This window comes from Hippocampus bargibanti, linkage group LG10 (genome assembly GCF_051943395.1).
Source record: "Hippocampus bargibanti isolate YZ-2025 linkage group LG10, ASM5194339v1, whole genome shotgun sequence".
Taxonomy (NCBI): Eukaryota; Metazoa; Chordata; class Actinopteri; order Syngnathiformes; family Syngnathidae; genus Hippocampus; species Hippocampus bargibanti.
The window spans coordinates 16,039,187-16,063,070 of record NC_142743.1 but is presented as its reverse complement, the minus strand read 5'-3'; the positions used below and the strand labels follow the sequence as shown (position 1 = coordinate 16,063,070).

The window sequence follows — 23,884 nt, the reverse complement described above, 5'->3', positions numbered from 1 at the left end:
TTGTCTCTGAATGGAGAAATTCACTGTTTTCCTCCGAGCCAGGTTCTCATAACTTTTTTTGATTTGTTTTAAAATGTTCACCTGTTGTTGAATGACGCTGAGCTCGATTCCCGTTCTGCATTTCTTGACTTCAAGGGAGAAAATGTTTGGGGAGGACTAAGTCTTCCCAACCTAGGTCCACTTTTGGGCCCAGTATGCGCCCAAAAGTTCATATTAAAAAAGTTCCTGCCATGCAGTTTAACAAGAGTTAGACAAATTAATGAGTGGCTGTAGGCTACCATTCATGATGTAAAAAAGATTAGGTTCCTCCGCGACAAGGCGTGTAATTTAGCAATCCTTGCCTTTCAGACGGCTGCTTTTATAACAACTCAAATAAAATCTGTATTTCATGTTTTATTGGTCATAAAATAGTCCTGCCTGCACGCTTATTAATGTAGTATAATGCATTTGCTGCCCTTTAGTGGTTATTTAATGTCATTACAGTCGTCTGGGTGAATGCTTTTGGTCCTATGGTTTTAAGTCCTGCACTCATTTGTACTCTCGCATTTGACTCAGCATGATTCAGACTTGATCTTAGTTTTACTCCCTAATACTTTCTACCATCTTTTTGATTGCTTTATTTCCTATATATGATAGATGTCCATGTTAAGCGCTTTGGAACAGCTTCAGCTGTTGCTTAAGCGCTCTATAAATCAATATGTATTGTATTGTATGCATCGGTGACATGTATAGAATATGTATATGTAAATTGCTGTTTAACAACATTCAGGCAACTGTTACCGGACGATTGCTATCTATCCTCATTGTTTTGAGCATGACACTTAAAAATGGGGGTAACAAGTTTGGGGTTAGAACATACCAACCAACCAAAACACAAAATACGAATAAAAGTTTAATTCTAACTCTGCACTGAAAAACTGGAATCCCAGAAGAAAAGTTGCCCGTGCGAATATGTACATCTGCATGGATGGTATGAAGATGATCACTGTTCAGAATATTGAACCGATGAGAAAGGCCCACAGGAAAATCCGATCCAACACCTGAGCCACAAACTTCCAGTCTCGCACAACCTGAATGGATAGGAAAACCCAATTATCGCCATAATCCGAACCATTGCTGTACACAAAGCATTTGTCATGAGTGTTTCAAGCAGGGGAAGGATGCGATAAGGAAGTGTCAGTGGCGGGCAAACACAGCCAAACTGTCAACTCTGGCAGCTGTTCATGGCTGTGTGGAAGGCTTTTATGTTCCCAAGGCTGACAAAATGATCATGCTGACATGATCACCAAAGACATAAGCATTGCCAAGGGAGAAGAGTCGAGTTGCTCGGTGAAGTCAGGCACAAGACGTAACAGTCACTTAGAGAGTGACGCTCAAGCTGAGCAAGAGACAGCCAGTAAAGGATGACTGCCTCCTCTTGAGAAATCTTGGAGACGTCAGCTCTCACGGGTCAACAGACTAAATCACATGGTGGTGTTGCCCTATTTTAAAGACAGAGAAGCTAGTACGGGGCGGCACGGTTTCCGACTGGTTAGCAAATCCATCAATTCAGTGGGTGTGAAAAATCGCACCTTTCCTGTATGGAATCTGTGCCTGCATCTTCAGCTACTCCACTTCCATTTTTTGCCGTGCCAGGTTATTTGCGTCATAACCTGATCTAATTGTTGGGCCTTTTCTGTTTTGCAACATCTTCACTGTTGCTCCCAAGCAGATGCCAACGAGAATTATATGACACAAGCTGCACTCCACAGTAATTGTCCTGAAGTTGTACAACACAGAACGCCACACTAAATCAGCGGTAACTTAAAAGCTCTAAATATTCAGCACATCAAGAGACGTGCAGTGGAGAGGGCCGATAAGCAAACAAATGGGACGGAGTCAAGTAATCTGTTTAGTGTTTGATCTTTTTTTATGATTATTCTTAATTCTTTTTATTATTATTCTTATTGAATTAAAATAAACATTTTGAATGTTCATCTCTTTATTCAAAAACAGGACAATATGTCACGTTGAGAGCACAGAGTAACATGACAACAATGTGAAAACACAATCATAAATTGAACATAATTCCGTGACTGGGTCAGTCAGTAACATGTCAGAAAATGGGAAAACATTATTTTCTTCAGATGTTTGCAAATTTTGACTCAACATACAAAAACAACAGGAAAAAGTGTGTGTTTGGTCTTTTACGTTTCCAAGTTTGTTTTGACTTGGCCCTGGTGATTGCTGCTGAAAACCAGGGTGACATCAGTCAACGAAACCAGTGTCAGGCCTAGCTGGGCCATGGTGGTCTTCAATGGGGAGGAGAACCACCACGGAGGGAGCGCAAGGATGAATTGGCTTCGTCCCCTGTTTTGAATGTTTTTCTCTTTTATGTACACAAATACAGTAAAGTCTCGTTATATCGATATCGGATATATCGATAGCCCTGGTTATATCGATACTATTTCTATGCACACACGGAGAAAATTACGTGCAAACAGGGTCGGATATATCGATAGTCCCGGTTATATCGATATTTTTTCGGACTCCCTTGAATATCGATATAACGAGACTTTACTGTATATTAATATTTTTCATAATACTTCTCTAACCGTAGATCAAAGAGCTTGAATTAAAAAAAAATACAATACTTTGTCCAGTGGAAATTAAAATGCTATCTTCAGTTTGTCTAGTAGAGGACCGAAAAGCTTTGAAATAAAACCTGAGTACACAGATGCCTTAGATCCACTCATATCCTAAATTTGTGACTGTGGGCATCCCTTTCCGTTGTAGCTTTCCAACGTGTTCAGCAGCTGAAGGTGTTATCTTATCTTACTGGCCATCTTCATGGGCCAGTCTGCTTCTGGCCACTGGAGGAACTCGGGGCCTTTCTGCCACTTGGACCCTTCACTTAGTTCCTCGAGGGTAGCTTCCCTGTTATTGTGGTTTTCAAACGACAGTTTTTAAATTTTGGTTTGGACTTTAGCAAGCATCATGGAATTTCAAAAGTTTGATTTGCTTTTGCGGACAGAATAAAATGATGTGGCGGGCCAGATTTGGCCCTCGGGCCTTGATTTTGACACATGTGACGAAGAGCAACACAGTGTACATGAGAAACATTCATACACGTATGTCTCCCGCCGTGCAGTGATCATCTGAAATCCCAAACTAATGCCAAAGAGAAATGTTCACTCTGCATTCTCCTCCCACTGTTCCATTAGAAGTGTGCCTGGGAGAAACAACACATGAAAAATGTGATTGTTCTCTATCTCTGCTAGCTGTCAAAGAAAACACCTCCCTGCTGCCGAGTGGACGGCATTTCTGGCTTTCTTCTTCTCCTACCTCTTCCTCCCCCAGTATTCTGAAAACAAATTGATACCTCGGCATCGGGGAAAAAAAATCTTCACCGCCTCTGTAAAAGCAAAAGAAAATGTTCAACATGTGTTTGTCGATCCTCTAAAATTACCTTTATGTAGAATTTGTGGATGAATTAATTTTTAATATGCTGTGTATTATTTTTGTGTGATAAATCATGTAAATGTACGTACATAGTTGAATTTGTCTAATTGTGACTGTTCCGATACTTACTCAACAACTTATACTTTTCTTCGTCATAACTGTCTGATTTCCTATTTTGCATTTTAAAAAGTCATGACAAAAAAAAATCTTGATAATATGTTTTAAGATGACCTATTTGACTAACCATGGTCTTCTGATTGATATTGTGTGTGCGGGAATATGAATTAAACAGGAAACATAATTTCAAGCCAAAGCTGTTGTGCCTTGTGCTGCCACTTGCTGTTGACTGAAAATGAAATCCCAAGGGCTCAACTTGTGAATGTCACATGACCAAACCCCCCAAAAAAGGTGAGCCATGTCCTTTTTTTTCATAAACACAATATTAATCACAATACTGAGTTAAGACAAAAGGTGCATGGGGAACATATTCTTATCAACATTTTTTTTAACTTGACTGGAAGAAGCGAGATGTACTGTATTTCTCCCAATAATTCATATTTGTGTTGAGTAAGTCTCATGTCATTGTGGTGCTTTTTTTGTCTTGAAATTGTGTATGAATTATTACAATGTCTGATAAATTATGAATCCCGCACATGGTTAATTACGCTAAATGCTTGCTTCCAATAAATTCCCAAACGTCATCAACATTACCTCCTTTTTAGGTTGTATAAATGAACAAGAAATACATATATCACAATGGTGAAATATTAATTTTATTTGTTTTTTCCAGAATTAACTCATGGAAGAGGGAAAAAATATTTTAAAAACCCTTTATACAGTACTGTATATCAAAAAGACCCATTTCAATTGAATCTCTGCCGTCATAACTGCACATTTCATTACCATCCATTATTGGCAATCCTGACTGCTGCTTCTCACAGAGCATCCAAAGTATCTAATCCAAAGTGGTAAGAAAAACAAGAATTAACAAGCGCCGAATTAGAAATTATTCCTGAATGCAAATCTATATTGGGAGCAACCGAGTACATCAGTTTCAATATTTTCTAGGTTAAACCGATTAACATGTGGAATATTATTCTTTGTGAAAATTAGAACCAAATGGATTATAATTACAAAAAAACACCCTGCCCAGATTTATTAATTGCTTAGTACACGTCACAAATCTGACTTCTTCATGAGAATGACTCAGAACCATGACATCCATGATCGGCACACCCATGTGGAGACTATTGCCGTCATTTGAAATATTATTGCCTCAAATTTCAACAATTCAGCCGCCAACCTAAAATAGATGGGTATAGTAAATTAGCCCTCCAGTTGCTTCTGCAATGACCACTTCTGTCATATATCTAACACCCTTCAACAGTTACGTTTTTGCAAATACGTACGTGAGCGTAAGAAACTGGATGTGCAGTTTATGCAAGTTCAAAACTGCCTAAGTGCAGCATAAGAAGCCAAATGATTGTTGATTTATAATAATAACACATTTCATTTAAACGTGCCTTTAAAAACTCTCAAGGTCACTTTACAGTAACAGGATAAGTTTTTTTCCTGTGAGTGAGCAGCGGCAGCCACACGCTCCAGTGTTCACTGAACCTGGAAGTAACTCAAATAGATAGCCAGCTAGCTATCGAGCGAATAGATAGCTAATAGCTAGCTAGCTATATAGCTAACAGATGCAATAGTTAGCTACATAGCTAAATAGCCAGCTAGATAACAGGATAGCCAGCAAATCGATTTTCAAGACGTCTTGAATGAGGTCACCTGAAGACGTATAGCATTATTAATAACTTGCAAACTGTAACAGTAAGAGTTGTCTTGTTCAAGACTATTTATAAAACTGAAGATGCCTTCATGAGATTAATTTTAGGGGTAGTTGGAGTGAAACAATTTGCATAATAAAATTAAGGCATTAAAAAATTGTGCTGCTCGATGCAAAATAAGGACAAAATTAAAAGATCGAGTGCTCTTAAGGTCAATTGTTTTGTCATCACACGGGTCATTTGTTCAGCATAGTTCAATCGCGGTCGTTGCAAACGCTGATCGGTGAGGGGTTATGAGACGAATCCAAAAAGAGGTTGAAGGAAGAGGCCCACTGTGCCCAGGACACACACGGTCACAAAAACCCATAGGAAGATTCTGTCAATCACCATGGCAACATACTTCCAGTCATCTTCCACCTGTGTGTCAGAGAAGGGTCAATACAGAAGGACAGAAAAGATTTTAGTTGTGGTCGTAAAAATAAAGGAGTTGAAAATGTCTTGCTGTTTCATCAAAAATGGACACTTTCATTGGCCCTTCGGTGCTGAAAATCAGAGTGTGACTAGAGGTGTTTTGACATCGCTGTTGTGATGAATCCATTTTTTTTCTCTTCTCCTTTTGTCAACAATTGCTTTGAGCACCTGCTTGTTTTGTTTAACAACTGTGCCATTTGTTGCCTTTTAATGAGCTGAACTGAACTGAGCATACGGTACCTATCCGATCTACGTATATCTACGTACATGAGAAAGCCCTGGGTATTATTTAGATCGTAATAAAAAAAATGTACAGGAACATGACCCCCACCTTCCCCCCAACCAAACAAAATATGTAATTGACCTCAAGCATGAACAGCCAATACAAATTTGTCAAAGTGCAAAAAAACAGGACCAAGTCAATGAATTTTTGGGAGGTCTTTAGGGACAATATATAATTAATTTCTTTTTTTCCCCAGTTTTGGGTTTTTCTTTTTTGGTTTGACAGAGAATATTCATTTTTATCCATCCCTAATTTGAAGCACATATTTCTACAGACGTGACACATGTCTTTTGTGTAGGCCTCAAAGGATAACAACTGACCTCTTTGGCTTCGTTTTGGCTTCTCATGTTCTCAGCGATATATTTGACGCTCTCGATGGCCTGCTTGATCTCAGGTGACACAACAGAGAAGGCCACGACTGAATTTATGCTTTGTGAACTCAGCTGACATGTCGTTTTTACAGTTGTTGTCGATTCAGGACTTTCCTTCCCATGCTGGCAGGGGCAAGAGCATTTTTTCCCAGCGCAGCCTTCCATGGAGGACAATGTTGTATCCCCAAACTCCAGACAATTTAGGGAACCCCCACGATCCCGCTGCTGAGGAAAAAACAATTTTAGTCTCTTTATCGTCATTTGGTATAGATCGCGAATAATTGCTATGTTCAAAAATGCACATCTTTTCATCAGCATGGTGAATGAGGGTTTGTCCCCCGAGTTATTCATGTAAACAAAAATAAATTATGCACATTCAACCAACAAATACATAAGATTTTACAATACAATACATTTTTTTTTTTCCAAGATGGCGGCGCGTGCACACGCAGCGGCTCCTCTCTCTCCCGGCAAATTGGTTTTTTCGTGTTTATTGTGTTTGTCTTACTCGTGCAAATGTCCGTCTCCGTTGGCCTCGCTACACCCGAGGCGTACCTACTCCCGTGAGGTTCTGCTCGACATCGGCAGTTCATTTTTAAAACCTAAACCAGCTGAAGCAGAAGTGCTACGCAAGCATGGATTGCTCAGGGAGTCGGCTCATCCATTGAGCCCCACTCTTCCACCGACCCCCACTCCTGCACCCAACCCAGAGTGGAGGCGCCACAAGCACTGTATGAGGAAACAAAAGAGGGGAAAGCGTGGAGGTATTCGCATTAGGCTCGCGGCTAGCCGCCACCGGCCTTGCATTCCTACCATCACGCTGGCTAACGTGCGCTCGCTGGACAATAAAATGGACTACATCAGACTTCTCCGCTCAACTTCCAAGACCGTGGGTGAGTGTTGTGCCTTTGTGTTTGTGGAAACATGGCTGACCGACAGCATACCGGACAGTGCCATCCAGCTAGCCCAGCTAACTAGCTTCCGGACAGACAGAGCGCTCGTCGAGGGGGGGAAGACTCGCGGCGGGGGACTCTGTGTTTACATCAGTGATGCCTGGTGCCGTAACGCTGTTGTGGTATGCAAACACTGTTCGCCACTGATGGAACTTATGGTCATAAAATGTCGGCCATTCTACCTGCCGAGGGAATTTAGTGCCATACTGCTGGTAGCAGTTTACATCCCCCCGAGCTCAATTAACAACAGGAGCGCGGCATTGAATGAACTCTACCAGCACATCAGCGAGCAACAGACAGCCCACCCAGATGCTTTCCTTATCCTGGCTGGCGATTTCAACCACGCCAACCCCAAAAGTGTTTTTCCACATCTCCATGGACACATTAACTTTCCAACGAGAGGTAACAACATTCTGGACAATGTTTTCACCACACACAAAGGAGCCTACAAAGCCTACCCCCTCCCCCACCTAGGAGCTTCGGACCACTCCACTATCATGTTAATGCCCGCATATAGGCCTCTTGTCAAAGTCATGAAACCAGTCAAGAAGCAGATAAGGGTGTGGCCTGATGGGTCGTCAGAGGCACTCAAAGACTGCTTCTCCAACACAGACTGGAACATGTTCAGACAAGCGGCCACCTACAACAACAACACCGACCTCCAAGAGTACACAGACTCTGTTACCTCCTACATGAGGAAGTGCATGGATGACGTGACTGTCACCAGATCTGTCACCATCCTGGCCAACCAGAAGCCATGGCTGACGGGTGAAGTCCACAGGCTCCTCAGGGCTCGGAACGCTGCCTACAAAGCTGGCGATGAGCTGGGCCTGAGGACAGCCAGGGCCAACCTGTCACGTGGCATCAGGATGGCCAAGAGACAGCACTCCAGGAGGATCGCCAACCACTTCAAAGACAGCAGTGACACCAGGAACCTGTGGCGTGGGATACAGACCATCACAGACTACAAGCCCACTCCACAGACCTGCGAGAACTCCACCACTCTGCTGAACCAGCTGAACGACTTCTTCGCCCGCTTCGAGGCAGACAACAGCACTCCAGCACAGAAGACCCCACCACCTCCCGGCGAACAGGTGCTGACACTGTCCCAGGACAGCGTGAGGCGATGCCTCAGAGGGACCAACGCACGAAAAGCCCCGGGTCCCGACGGCATTCCTGGCCGTGTTCTGAGAGACTGCGCTGTGGAGCTCACAGATGTCTTCACGGACATCTTCAACACCTCCCTGAGCCAGGCTGTTGTGCCCACGTGCCTCAAAGCCACCACCATTATCCCGGTCCCGAAGAAGTCGTCCCCCACCTGCCACAATGACTACCGCCCGGTCGCACTCACTCCCATCCTCATGAAGTGCTTCGAGCGGCTAGTTATGAACCACATCAAGGCTGCCCTCCCCCCCACCCATGACCCCTTCCAATTTGCATATCGGCCCAACCGCTCGACCGATGATGCCATCTCCACTGCTCTCCACACAGCGCTCACCCACCTGGAGACCAGAGACTCCTACGTCAGAATGCTGTTCATCGACTTCAGCTCAGCATTCAACACAATCATCCCCCAACAGCTTACCAATAAACTGAGCAAACTGGGGATCAGCACCTCCCTGTGCAACTGGCTGCTGGACTTCCTGACGGGGAGACCACAGGCAGTCAGAGTTGGCGACAACACTTCCAGCACCATCACGCTGAACACAGGGGCCCCCCAGGGGTGTGTGCTGAGCCCCCTCCTCTTCACTCTGCTCACGCACGACTGCTCACCATCATCACCCAGCTCCAACCTCTTCATAAAGTTTGCGGATGACACGACTGTGGTGGGCCTCATCAACAACGACGAGGAGACAGCCTACAGGGACGAGGTCAGCCGCCTGGCCACGTGGTGCAAGGACAACAATCTCCGTCTGAATGTGGAGAAGACGAAGGAGATTGTTGTGGACTTCAGGAGAGTGCGCCCCCAGCATGCTCCACTAACCATCGACGGTGCTGCAGTGGAGAGAGTGAGCAGCACCAAGTTCCTGGGAGTGCACATATCCGATGACCTGTCCTGGAGCCACAACACGGCATCAATGGCCAAGAGAGCCCACCAGCGCCTGTACTTCCTCCGCAAGCTCAAAAGAGTTGGAGCCCCGACCGCCATCACGACCTCCTTCTACCGCGGTACCATAGAGAGCATCCTGACCAGCTGTATCACTGTGTGGTACGGCGCCTGCACCGTGTCCTGCCGTAAGACTCTGCAGCGCATCGTGAGGACAGCTGAGAAGATCATCGGTGTCTCTCTCCCCCCCCTTCAGGACATCTACAACACCCGCCTCACCCGCAGAGCCATCCGGATCGCTGGCGATCCCACCCACCCCTCCCACAGCCTCTTCAGCCTGCTGCCATCGGGTCGGAGACTGCGGAGTCTCCGAGCCAAGACCAGCAGGCTCAAGGACAGTTTCTGCCACCAGGCAGTCCGGAGACTCAACTCCCTCCCAGCCCTGCCCAGCCTGCCCCTTCCCACTGCCACACTCACCGAACTCTGAGTACACGCTACATGCTGTACGATCATCCTGAACTCTATTTTTTTTTGTTATTTCTCATTAGACAAGACCTCACTTCAACCCTTTCTAGTTGTTTGTTTTGCAATTACGACATTACGTCACTTTATGTACGTCACTTCCTCACTTTACATATGTCACTACCTCACTTTACATACGTCACTACCTCACTTTCCATACGACACTACCTCACTTTACATACAGAAATTACATGTATTGTCTGTTGTCAATTGTATGTCTTTTTTAGCCACGTTATAAGTGCCTTGCATGTCTTGCACGCTGGGTCCGAGAGGACATTAATTTCATCTGTGCTGTATGTCATGCATATTAGCATATTTGACAATAAAGCTGACTTTGACTTTGACTTTGATAAGAAGCCGGGATTTAATGAATTTAATACATGTTGGCTTTAAAAATAACTTATGGATAGCCAGCATGCTATCAGATGCTCAAATTGAATTTGCACTGAGAACAATAAATGCATTCAAAAATTATAAATGGTTCTGAGATGTTTGCTGCTTTACAATAGCATGCACCACTGAGCTCTTTCAAGTTGTTTCCCACATTCGAGATAAATCACATTTATGACATTATTTGACCTTTACCAAAGAACCGTGTGACAATATACCAAACCAATCGCTGTCAAAGAGGTTTTATGTTGATGAAGATGACAATCCACTTCAAGCTCAGTCTCCACTTCGACTGCTGCCTGCAGTAAAGAATCTTTTCTTTTTTTGTTCTGAACACACCATTGGAATCAGAGTTTTCGTTTTTATAGATTTTAAGTGTTGTTCCAAACCCACTGGATGAGGAGCTGTCGATTGGATTTCGTGCAGATTAGGTTACTGTTACCCAAGGTTGGGTTAATTATTTTGATTCATCAGATTGGTTTGAGGATTGAATTTCCATGTAGTGATGAGCTGAAGCTGGTCAGCATTTCGGGCAGTTGTGTGCTGGAGTAGAAATCAATTTAATAGACAGTAATAGAATAAAATCTTGAATATGTTCATATCCTCATCCTAATGTGCTGGGTGTAAGCAACTCAGAATTGGATTAAGCACTGGGTTTTACTTTTTACCCGGCATATTTAGGCATGCAGATGTCGTGTTTATTGTTGCTGCTATCGTATTTGTTTTGTCTTTGTTTTGGGATAACTGGAGCAGAAATGACTGTGCACCACAAACTCTACTCACTGATTCAACGTTATGTAAGCAGGTAAAATCCATCCTTCCTTTTTTTAATCCACTTGGTGGGCTGCAGCCTCCCTTTAACTTTGTGCAAGCAGTGCGGTACACGCCGGATTGTTCACCAGTCAATCACTAGGCCAGTCCCATATCGACAAACAAGTATTTACCCTCATATTCACACCAACGGACAATTTGAGTCATTAGTTACACTAACGTAGTAGTAAACAATGTGTTTCGACGAGTAAAGTTATCACACAAACTCCAGTCACGAGAAAGGGTTGCTGTTGTTTAGAACAGTGAGTAAGTAGAAGGGGACTGTACTTTTTCTTTCACGTATCACACTTGGGTTTACTTCCTATTTGGCAGAGGTAGCACTTTTTGACATGTTGTGACATGACACTCCCATTTATGCACAAAAGGATAAAGTGACTCTTGCCTGCGTCAAGTTATTCTTCCTTTTCTTGGCTCCTCTGCCTCCTCCTCCCCCTCCATCTCCTCCTGTCTCCCCACTGTGGTCCAACCCTTCGGCTTTGCTATCTTCATCAGTTGGTCTCCTCATCAACATAATCCTCGGCAGCACTTTTAGAAACACCGAGCGCACCCATCCCGGCATCGTGTGCGTCATGGGGGTGCGGTAGTGCACGTTCAACACGAAAACCGTAATAACAATGCTGAGCGTGACGAAGATCATGGTGAAGAGCAGATACTCTCCAATCAGCGGGATGACCAGAGATGTGGAGGGGATGGTCTCAGTGATAACGAGTAGAAACACAGTGAGGGAGAGCAGGACGGAGATACAGAGCGTGACCTTCTCTCCACAGTCAGACGGGAGATAGAAAACCAGCACTGTGAGGAAAGAGATGAGGAGGCAGGGGATGATGAGGTTGATGGTGTAGAAGAGTGGCAGTCGACGGATGTAGAAGGAGTAAGTGATGTCTGGGTAGATTTCCTCGCAGCAGTTGTACTTGATGTCATGCTTGTAGCCTGGAGCGTCAATGATCTCCCACTCACCACTCTCCCAGAAGTCTTTGAGGTTGACCTGAATGACAGATACAAAGCTGTAGTTGCACAATCAATGACATTGTCTTACAGTCTGAACGATCCAAATTTGGATCTGCCCCAAATACTGTACTTTCCGCACTACAAGGCGTATAGCAAGGGTGTCAAACTCGTTTTTTTTCCACGGGCCACATTGTAGTTATGGTTACATCTCAGGGGCCGTTATGAATTTGGGGAGGCCATTAGAATGTTTAATCCTCACATGGTGGAGCCTATCCTAGCTGTTTTCGAACAGTATGCGAGCGAAGACACCTCGAACTGGCGACCAGTCATTCGGAGGGCACGCATAGACATACCACCATTTGCGCTCTCATTCTTGACTTCAATCAGTTGGCGGGGGACACCCTGAACTGGCTGCCAGCGTATCGCAGGACACAAAACCATTCGCACTCACAATCACACTTCGGGACAATTTAGAGTCTTCAATTAACCTACCGATAAAAATACTCTACTGCATATCTACTTTTGCACCCCAATGTATTGTCCCGAACACTGACCTTCGATCCAATAAGCACTAGGTCTATTTTGGCTTTGTCATAAGTCCATGAGCCGAACTTCATTGAGCAGTTCTGATAGTCGAAAGGGAAGTAGGTGATGTCCATAGGGCAGGAGGATTTGAAAATAGCGGGCGGAATCCAGGTTATGGTACCATCAAACTTGAGCAGTGCTTTGGTTTTATCCTCCACCAGGAAATCCCCGACGGCACTGCATATGAAGCGCATGTGGACAGTATGCGGACGTGTATCAACATCAGCGTTGACATGGTGATTTAAAAAGGACACACAGGTGAAAGGATGACATGTTAAATACTCAAGGCAAACAAGAAACACAAACCAAAACAGGTGGCATATTTCTGTGTTCTTCGGCAGTTTGTTCGAGTGTCATTCAGAGTCTAAAATATGTAGCACCAGAGACTGAATAAACAATTTTGTTACCCATTGTTATTAAAATCTCACACGACGCTTGCATTTGTGGTGGCAAATAGATGGTTAATGGCATTCATGTGCTCACTTGTTGTACAGAACAATATCGGGTCTCCAGATCTTGTTTGATGGGACTCGAATGAACTCTATTCCATCAAATTCATCAGGCATCCAACGCAGCTTGTAATCATTCCAAATCTGAAAAACAACAAGGCCAATAATAATTCGTTTTTTTTCTGGCAAAGCTTGTAGGCTGTTATGGTCCCTGAAGAAACCAACCTGCATACAAAACTTTTAAATGACATACAGTGGGACCTTGGCTTACGAACTTAATAGGTTCCCAGACAGATTGTGTAAGGCGAAAAGTGTGTATCCCAAAAAATAACTTCCCATAGGAAACCATTAAAATGAGAATAATTCATTCCCAGGACCCCATAAAACATAATTTTCTACATTTCTAAGCCTTAAAACTACACAAAATATACATTATTTTATGTATAATAAATGTGCTATAGTATTATGATTAAAGAAATAAACTACGGTACAATAAAGTCATTTTATTTACATTTGTGATGGTCGTTAATGGCTTGATGAAATGGAGTGTCCGGTTTCCTCCCGCATTAAACCCTTGATGAGGAACGTAACCTTCTTTCACCATCTTGTGGAATGATCCATTCTAGGTGCTTTCTCTGTGATAATTGCATCTAGTTCTTCATCAATTGTGATCTGTTTAGCTGGGTTGATAGCTTTTAGCATCAAGTGTACAGATGACTTGTGTGTGTTATTTGTGGAGCCTGATTCATGGGATATTTTAACCGTTTTCTATCCATTTTCTCACTATTCTCACACTTTGTTTTGTTTTTTTTTTGTTTCAAGCACTGTCATCTCCCTTTCGTGTGTGTGTTTTCTCACTCTCTCTCTGTCTGCCTGTCTCTTTAATGTCCCCCCCCCCCCCCCCCCCCCCCCGCTGGGTTCTTGAACAATCACGTGGCTTTAACCGAAGACACCATTTTGTTTTTTTGGAGAACGGCCTCACTCTCTCTCTGTCTGAAATCCCTTCCCCCACTGCTGCATTCTTGACCAATCACGTGGCTTTAACCGAAGACTGGGGGCGGGGAATAGAGGGCAAAAACAGTGGCCACCATTTTCTTGTTAGGAGAACGGGCTCGTTCGCGAACGACACATCACTCATTGTGGCAGCTCCGTGTGTATCCCGAAAAATAGTTTGTATGAAATTTGTATAAAATTTTCATATATGTAATGTTCGTAAACCGAAAAGTTAGTAAGCGAAGGGGTTCGTAAACCGAGCTTTCACTGTATTTTTACTTTGCACTTTCTTTTGAGACTTTATTGTGTTGTTTCTTCATGCAGAAAACAACTACTATTTACTGACTAAAATAAAATTATTATATTTAAAGCATTCAGGCCTGTTTGAAGCACAGACTGTGTGAGCAAAAAATAAGATTCACGAGGTGCTTAGCAATCAGTCTGTTTTGAGGAGCAAGTCAGTCAACAAATAGACAGGATTCACTTGCTATTCTGTCAACATACCTTCAGGTAACATTTCGCGATCCATTAGACTTGGCCATTTGCATGCCAATCAAGATGAACTCTTTCATTAGCCGGGTGGATTAATGCCCAGCAACAACCCAAGAGCCATTTAATTAACCACTTCATGCTTGACTGGCTTTCCAATTTATCTGGGATTATGTTGATGTGGAGATGTAATTCCTGGTAGGTTGATCTGGAGGCCTTATTGTTTTCTAAATGCCACAGATGCTACAGTGACGCAAACGTTGAGCAACTTCAAATCTGCAAATTTTTGACAATATACATTGCGAGCCAGGAGAAAGCACATCATGCATTAAACTCATTAGTCAATGCATGAAGGAGCAGGATGAGTCAAATGTTTTTTACAGAATAAATTGACTACACCTACAAATAAGCCTCGAGATGGAATCGACTGGAGAGCTTCTAAACTGACTTTAATCCGCTATCATGATAATCTTAAAATGAGAAAACTGAGAATCGACAAACAAAAGTAACCACTACAGACAATGGAATGAATTTTTGATCGGGGGGGGGGGGGGGACCACCTGTGTTCTATTGAATGGTATCAACGTCAAACACACATGGAAACAATGATAAATTGTGACTATTGTCAAGCGTAGATTAGGTTTGTATCAAAAGCACTTTACTGCATGCATACCATGAGAGCAAAATGGGAATTCAATAAGTATGTAGTAGGATGAAGTCAAGTGTTTAGTGTTCCATATGTGGCTAAAGACCTGCAGAGAGGAACTGCGTGACGAGACGGTACATGCAATGACCGTTTCATCCTTTTGAAATCGCTTTGTTGTCTGGGTACAACCTTGAGTGTTGTGTATAACATTTCAGCTGGAAACACCGTGATGGTGTGCATGGTGTGAGGCTAAAACATTAATGGTGGCATTTGACACTTATTAATCTGTAGAGCTGCACTTTTACCTCGGCTGTTGTGAACCCTCTTAAGTAAAATAGGAAACACACAATTTGACAAATGTGTCTTTGTACCACACAAAAATTGACAGCCAGCCATTGAGCTGTGTGTGTGTGTGTGTGTGTGTGTGTGTGTGTGTGTGTGTGTGTGTGTGTGTGTGTGTGTGTGTGTGTGTGTGTGTGTGTGTGTGTGCGTGCGTGCGTGCGTGCGTGCGTGCGTGTGTGTGTGTGTGTGTGTGTGTGCGTGCGCGCGCGTGTCCATGTGTGCGCACGCGTTTGTGTATGTGTGAGAGAGAGAAAGTACGCATCCTGTACTTACATGTCTGAGCCACAAATTTGTTTCCAGGATCTGATTGACCTCATCCTGCAGAGAAGCAGAAAATGTGAATTTATAGATTTAAATAGATGAATGTATAGATATAAATCGTTTTTTTTTTTTTTTAGTGAGTCCAATATTGCACATGGAGAAAGTGCATAATGCATAATGAGAAAGTGTGGTCAATGTCCCAGTACAATTGCTTAGCTATAAAATGGTTTGTGCTTTTGCTCCACGCTCATGCTTTTTTGGATAAATTCATTCATAAACATGAAATCATAATGCAATACTGCTGGTTTTTTTAACTGCTGAATCTCCCGATTCTTGTGGAGCAACAGAATCGACATTGCCAAGTTCATTAAAAAACAAAAATAGAACATGTGTGAACGTCATTCTGTTGCAAGAAAAAAAAGAACTCTTTGGAATGACCTGTGTTTCTCCACAAATTGATCATCATCTTATTTTCATTTAATTAGCAAAACGGTACAAACCCAACTGGACCACACCAACAAATGTTTTCATGCCAAACAAATATGGCTTTGAGAGCTGATAAAATTAAGTGGTTGGGCATCCAATGGCAGCAATTACCGCAAACAATGGGTTTGTGTTCTGCAGTTCCATCTCAGATCTGCACAACTGTCGAGAGGAATTTTGGGCAACTGATGAAACCAATTCCAATCAGCAAAAGTCTTGAGAAGTGTGGTGTGTTCTCTTGAGATCATACCACACGCAGCATCTCAATTCAGTCAAGATCAAGACTGGACCAGATCAGAAGGCTTCGATTGGCAGAGGAATATCTGGGGCTTAAGTTCGCCTGAAGAATTTCTTGATTAACTTGGGAAATGAATTTACTCATCAACGACGTAATGGATTCTGGACCGAACAATGATACCCGCTTGACTATACTTCACAGTTGGGATGAGATTTTGATGGTGGTGTGCTGTGATTTTTTTTCTTTCCTCACAACATTTGGCCATGATTGTGTTGAAACCCCACGGCACTTTTCAACAAACTTAATCTGCAGCCCTCCTTTTTTCCACAAAGTGCAGTGCACCTCCTCAAATGTGTCCTCAAATGACTTGATTCGGAAATCACACCTCAGATTTTTTTTGGGGGGACATGTTAAGAATTATGTGCTGTAATCTTATATATATATCTATATATATATATATATATATATATATATATATATATATATATATATATATATATATATATATATATATATATATATATATATATATATCTATATATATATATATATATATATAAAAGCCCCTACACGGGATGTATCTGTATGTATGGCTGATCTCAAGAAGTTCTATCAGTGGCTAGAGAGGGCTGGCCTAAAGGACAGCACAGAGGCACTCATCCTGGCTGCCCAAGAGCAGGCCCTGAACACCATAGAGGCAGGGATATACCACACCAGACAAGACCCAAGGTGTAGGTTGTGCAAAGAGGCACCTGAGACAATCCAACACGTAACTGCAGGGTGTAAGATGCTGGCAGGGAAAGCCTACATGGAGCGCCATAACCAGGTGGCTGGCATAGTGTACCGAAACATCTGTGCGGAGTATGGACTGGAAACCCCAAGGTCAAAATGGGAAACACCTCCCAAGGTGGTGGAGAATGACAGAGCAAAAATCCTGTGGGACTTCCAGATACAGACTGACAAGATGGTAATGGCCAACCAACCAGATATCGTGGTCATAGATAAAGGGGAAAGGAAAGCCGTTGTCGTGGATGTAGCGGTCCCGAGTGATGGTAACATCAGAAAGAAGGAACATGAGAAACTCGAGAAATACCAAGGGCTCAGAGAGGAGCTGGAGAGAGCCTGGAAGGTAAAGGTGACAGTCGTGCCTGTGGTGGTCGGAGCACTTGGGGCAGTGACCCCCAAACTCGACGAGTGGTTGCAACAGATCCCGGGAACAACATCGGATATCTCGGTCCAGAAAAGCGCAGTGCTGGGAACAGCACGGATACTGCGCAGAACCCTCAAGCTTCCTGGCCTCTGGTAGAGGACCCGAGCTGAAATGGGGACAGACACCACCCATGGTGGGTGAGACGAGGATTTTTTTTTATATATATATATATATATATATATATATATATATATATATATATATATATATATATATATATATATATATAGCTGACTCTTTACCCAGTGAAGCTTTTGGAAACTTTCTTCCTCCCGTGTATTGAAAGTTCACGTTGTGTTTTCAATGAAAACCTGAACACATAATTGTTTTTGTATGACTTTGAGAAAGCTGGGTTTCTCGCCTGTAATGTCACTTAAATGAACATCAGATCATACTTTATAACGGCCTTCCTGTGTGGGTTTTTTTCCGAGTTCTTGAACTCACGACCTCTGCACTGTGAAGTCGGCGTGCTAACTACTCGACTATTAGACTGCCCTAATAACAATTCCTTTGACTATATGGTGATACCTCAGCTTACAAACTGAATTGGTTCCCAGAAAGTGTGTGTAAGGCCAAAAGTGTGTCCTCCAAACATTAATTTGTCATAGGAAACCATTAAAATGAGAATAATCCGTTCCCAGGTCCCCGTAAAGCATAATTTACGACTAAATAAACCTTAAAACTACACAAAATATATGTTATTTTGTGTACAATAAATGTGCTGCTGTATTCTAATTAACCGAGGAAAACTAGTTTGTATGCCAAGATTATATTCTCGCAAATTTAATGTTCGTAAGGCAAAAACATTGTTCGCTAAAGCATTCGTAAGTCGAGGTATCACTGTAATTATGTTCAAAGTGAATTTTCACCCAATTTTTGCCACCACCTAGAGCGCACGGCTCGTCTAATGAGTGACCCGGCCCTGGCCATACCCTGAGCATTTATTCAGCGTCTATATGAGTTAAACTTACAACTTTGACCAGCTGTGAGATGGAAACTTCAAATTCCACCGTAACAGGATCTGAGACGTTCTCCACCGGTCTGATGAACTGGTTGTACCTCCTGAAGAGCTTTCTGAAGAGGCGATCTTCTGCTTTAGATGCAAGGCTGTCTGAAGATGCATTGAGAAAAGTGACAGGCAAGCCAAGAAGAGCACATATACTTGATAAAAGTGCATCTGAATTTGGAAAGGAAATGTCAGCTAAAATCAATGTTTATGGGTGCAGTAGAGTTGGCAAAGGGAACCTGAAGAAATTAGTTCTGTATACGTATATTACGTACAAAAGAATATTACAATCAAATGCTTTCAATACTTTTTTTTCAGATTCAAAACATATTTATTTAGTTTCAAAATAAATAGATAAAGTGTCCATATTCAGGAGTGCATTTCCACAGTCCATCTCCTTAATTCATCACACTTGTTTTTCCCTGTTTTACAGTATACGTTTGCCTGACATGTATTTGCATGTATTTTCTAGTTTAAACTTCCAGATTGTTTCAACTACTACTTTTCAACAATCAAACTCCCAAATGTATCTCTTATCCCTGCTACACTACAGCATGTTGTTGACCACAGTCTGTCGCAATGGACCGTCTGATAAAAAGCATATCAAACCATCTCATGACTAAGTTTGAGTTGCCACTGGTGGTTTACTATTGGTAGATTTTTTTTTTTTTTTACAGTGAGCTAATTCCGTCAGGGCTTCTGAATAAAATGTCCAGTGAATGTCAACGTTAAATGATCATGATATTTTTTGCTTTGAAATATCTTAATCCTTGTTATGATACCAGACTAGTTGAAAAAAGTCATCTTTTTCCACTGGGTAAATGGCTGAATACACACACACACACACACACACACACACACACACACACACACACACACACACACACACACACACACACACACACACACACACACACACACACACACACACACACACACACACACACATGGATGTGCATCTCAAAATACCAGCAGGTCATATAAATCGGAATTAGTTGAAAGCATCTATGCTGATCCGGATGTTTTTTTTTTTTTTTTTTTTTTTTTTTTAATAAAAACCCATGGCATACAATCTGATTTTATTAGTTATTTTTTCCAACACTCAATTCTAAAAGGAACATTATGTTCAAATAGTACAGAGAGGGGAAAAGAAAGATGTCCTAAAGTGCAAAGGATGTTCATTTCATGTCCAAAAATGCACAACATGAATGATTCAACATAATGTGCCAAAGCTGTCAAAACTTGGAGCCCAAGTTTCTTGAAGTGTAGATCTCATGAGGGATATTTAACGCAGCCAAGCATTGAGCACTGGAGGTCAATTTCTATCATGACAATACTAATGGCTACTGATTGGTCACATTTTGGACGATGATGGGGAGGAGAAAAGAAGCAAAAGGTAGCCAGTGTGGAGAGACACGCACCCATGAAGGAGATGACTCCTTGCTGTGTGAAGAAAACGTTTTAGGCTTCATTCTCGCTTGAGTGTACTTGAGGCTTTTAAATGAGTGAGAGAAAGGTGAGGATGAGGCAACTTTCACTGTCTTTAACATGAAGGCAGTGTGAGTGACAACAACTTTGCCGGTGTGATCAGACTTTGTGTCAAGCAGGGTCGCACCGGTGTATAGAGATGAGCTAAAGAATAGTTCATTGACATCCATCGTTGACATATTGGCCTTCTCACTCATCTCTTACCAACCCACAAAGAGCAGGTGAAAAAGAAATTACACTTTGAGAAACACCCGTGCCAAAAATACATTATTTCAATGATGTAATAATCATTTCAATCCATGTCGAGTAATTCTAAAATGTTGCCCCTCTTTTGCAAATTATGTATTCACTTTATTAGAGCAACTTTTCTCTGAGTGTTGAAATGTGCCTTAAAATATTAAAACCAGACTTTAGTAATCATATTTGGTTGGAAAACTGGTGTGAATATGTTGAAATGAATCCAATGGCATACTCTCCAAGTTAAATGGAGTGTGATTAAAATGGGCAGATAATGACAGCTGTTTATGAGGCGTTTGCAACACATTTGTCTGCGAGTCACTCGGCGCTGAGCCATGCCCCTTCTGTTCTGTCTTCTGCTCTATAAATGTTCTGGTGATATAATCCCTATTAGCGTGCAGCTACATCACATGCACACGTACGCTCACACACTCACATACACACACATTTCACTTTCCAAATTCCCTGGCAAGTCACATAAATAAGTGATTGATGTTACCACTGCAAGGCCATTCCCAACAACATACACTTAAGTTTTCTTTTCTTCAATGTTTGACATTCTACATCGAGTCACAGGCTTTCTTCTGCATCGATCAGGTATGTTCACAAAGACCGCCAAGCCTATTCAAGGTGATCTTTATTTGAACAAAAATTTATCAGTTTATGGTGCCCTTGACCACTTGCTCTCAATGAATTTAAACGAAGATGTCATGTGCAAATAAAGTGTTGTGCCTTCTGTGGTTGTTGAGTGGAAACATACAGCGGATGAACACCAAACCACGTGGTCAAACAGCGCCACGGTGGCTGGCTGACTAGTTTTCCAAACCCACTTTCTTTGAGTACACTCAGTGCAGACGTGGTTTGTTATCGAGAGGAGTACTTTTGCTTTTTTTGGGACCGAAAAAGACCCCACCATAGGCTAGTGTTAAGCCGAAGAGGACACAAAAGAAAATTACAGTTGAGCAGAAGAAGGAGATCATCGAAAAACACGAACAAGATGTGCGTTTGTGCGACTTAGCCTCCCAGTACCAGTATGCTAAGTCGACCATTGCGACATGTGGTTCAGGGTGTTTCTGTGTTGTCTAAGCAACGGTCTCAGGCAATAGAAGAGGTTGAAAAACCTTTGTTGATTTGGATTAACGCAGAAAAAGCAGCCAGCATGGGTGTGTGTGAGAAAAGTGTAGCAACTTCACTTGGATATCATCAACAGGCAACGACATCAAGAACCATCACAAAGGTAAATAAAACAACTTTATTATATTGTACAACTTATTTCTTAATTACAATACAATAACACATAATTATACATAAAATAATGTATATTTCGTGTAGTTTCCAGGCTTATTTAAGAGAAAACTATGTTTTATGGGGACCTGGGAACAAATTATTTTCATTTCTAATTGTTTCTTATGGGAAATCAATGTTCGGCAGACGAACTTTTCACCTTACACACACTTTCTAGGAAACAATTAAGTTTGTAAGATGAGGTGTCACTGTATACTGTATTTGCCAAAGTTTGCAAGAAATTGTACATGTTAATCCTTTCCAAATGGATTTTTAATTTTTCTTTTCTTATTTAGTATACTAAAATATCAGTGACTTATTTTTGTGAGGACCAATTTTATGTATCACTGTCTTGAATAAAACTTCAATGGATATATTTGTGAATATTTCATTTCCATTGTGAAGAGGGTGACATGCTGTCTTTTTATGTCAATTTTAAAAGTATAAATATAGTTTGTCATTTAATGATATTGATAGAGAACAAAATTAATGCACACCTTCAAGCGCACTGAATCTGCATGTAATAAAAAAAATGATGTGCAGAGACTGGTACAAAGATCCATAAAAGATCCATCTGCCACATAGCATAGACGAGATACCTGGCGCCATTGTATCAGTCCCCTTGCAAATGCACTGATATGGCACCATATTATTACCCTATGCATGCTCCACTGAATATTTATATGTCAGATGCAGGCCATCAGCCTCAGTAACAGACACGGACAAATAAAACCCTGCCCTTGCTTATATACACGCAGTTCTCATTTCTTCTCACTTTTTCTTTACTTTAAATTCGACAGTTCAACCAAAAACAGATGTATTTTTTTTTTTTTTCAAAACCACCCATAATTTATCCAGGCATGTCCATAAAAAACAGATTAATTTATTGATATGAATGAAGTCTTGAGTGGTGAAGCAATTGAGGTCAAATTGAATGCTCAATGGGCAACAGAGACACTTTTTATTTACCTCCAGTTCGTGGTATCAAGAAGGTGTCCCGAATTAATTTTCAATACTCCTTGTCTTCTTTGAAGCTATTAGCATCCATGAGCCTCTCCCATCTGACTTTAGAAGATGGCTGATGCCCAGACAAAAACTCACACGAGCACGGTGAGAACATGCAAGCCAAGATTTGAACCCAGAACCTCTCAGCTGTGTAGTAGATGGGCTAAATATAACTTCACTGAACTGTAAGTACCATGAAAACATAAATTCCAAAACAACTCAAGAAGGTCATATTGGAACAGGCTACCCCCACCCTAACTATCCTCCCTCATTAGCTGCAAAGAGCGAATTAGATCCTGTAATCTGTATGTAGTTTCCTGAAATCACGACATCAAAACAATATTTGCATTCATTCAAATTCATTTGCCTTCTGTGCATTTCATTTATGATGGCCTAGTTATCACCAATGATTTAGCTTTCTCCAGAAAAGAATAACGGATGTATTGTCTACATCTTCCACATCAGCAATCAGCGAATTACACTCATCATGTATGCAGGATACTGTACTTTCATGGACTATAGAAACCTTTTTCTGACTTCTCCAACTTAAAGAAAGCTCATCCTATGTCCTGAGCACTCTCTGAAGGTATCGAATGAACTGGGAAAACTGTCAAATCCGACTTACCTTGTGTCACCAAACCTCCAAGAAGGAGCAGCCAAGTCCATTTTGCAGCTGGATGCATGTCTCATCTGTTTTTGTTGTTGTTGTTGATGTGGTTTGTTGTTATGTCTCTGTCATTCACCTTTCTGAAGGAACCGGTTGACTTGAATGTGATTTGAGAAGACAAATGGCACTGTGCTCGCGTCTCTCGTCCAGTAGCTTTGGGTTTGCCGGGTCGCTCTTTCCTGATTCAAACTTGACTGTGCTCATCCTCCTCCTCCTCCTCCTCCTCGCCACCTATTCGCTCTCCCCCAAACCCGCCATTCTCCTCCGCTCTGATGCATCCCTGCAACTCACTCAAAGCACGTACACACATGCAAGCATTTTAAAAAATAATGAGAAAAAAAAACACCTTCATACTAACCCATACGAATTTTAATAACAATACAACTAATTAAACAGTTCCCCTCTTTCAGTGTACAAAGAACATTTCAAAATGCCCAAAATATTGTGGCATTCATTAAAT

General features: G+C 42.0%; 1 protein-coding gene across 2 annotated transcripts; it reads right to left on the bottom strand.

Annotated features, from left to right (window-relative positions):
* Positions 1–862: 862 nt before the first annotated feature.
* On the bottom strand, positions 863–23,584 carry LOC148892671 (neuronal acetylcholine receptor subunit alpha-3-like). 2 transcript variants are annotated; one of them, XM_089005439.1, is made up of 8 exons: positions 23,383–23,584; positions 18,709–18,848; positions 15,819–15,863; positions 13,110–13,219; positions 12,596–12,803; positions 11,476–12,078; positions 6,300–6,575; positions 863–5,642 (listed from the first exon to the last, which is right to left on the bottom strand). In XM_089005439.1, exons 1-8 carry the CDS (start codon positions 23,438–23,440, stop codon positions 5,517–5,519), a joined length of 1,566 nt encoding a protein of 521 aa, XP_088861565.1. In that variant the 5' UTR covers positions 23,441–23,584; the 3' UTR covers positions 863–5,516. The 2 variants fall into 2 exon arrangements, with proteins under 2 accessions (XP_088861565.1, XP_088861566.1); XM_089005440.1 differs by having other exon boundaries at positions 6,300–6,572.
* Positions 23,585–23,884: the final 300 nt, after the last annotated feature.

Excerpts from the sequence above, each read along its gene's own strand:
- LOC148892671 (XM_089005439.1), bottom strand. The coding sequence starts at position 23,440 with ATGCATCCAGCTGCAAAATGGACTTGGCTGCTCCTTCTTGGAGGTTTG. Across the intron at positions 15,864-18,708 it reads TCTCACAGCTGGTCAAAGTT|GATGAGGTCAATCAGATCCT; the intron begins GTAAGTTTAACT and ends GCTTCTCTGCAG. Across the intron at positions 6,576-11,475 it reads GGAAGAATAACTTGACGCAG|CAGCGGGATCGTGGGGGTTC; the intron begins GCAAGAGTCACT and ends TTTTTTCCTCAG.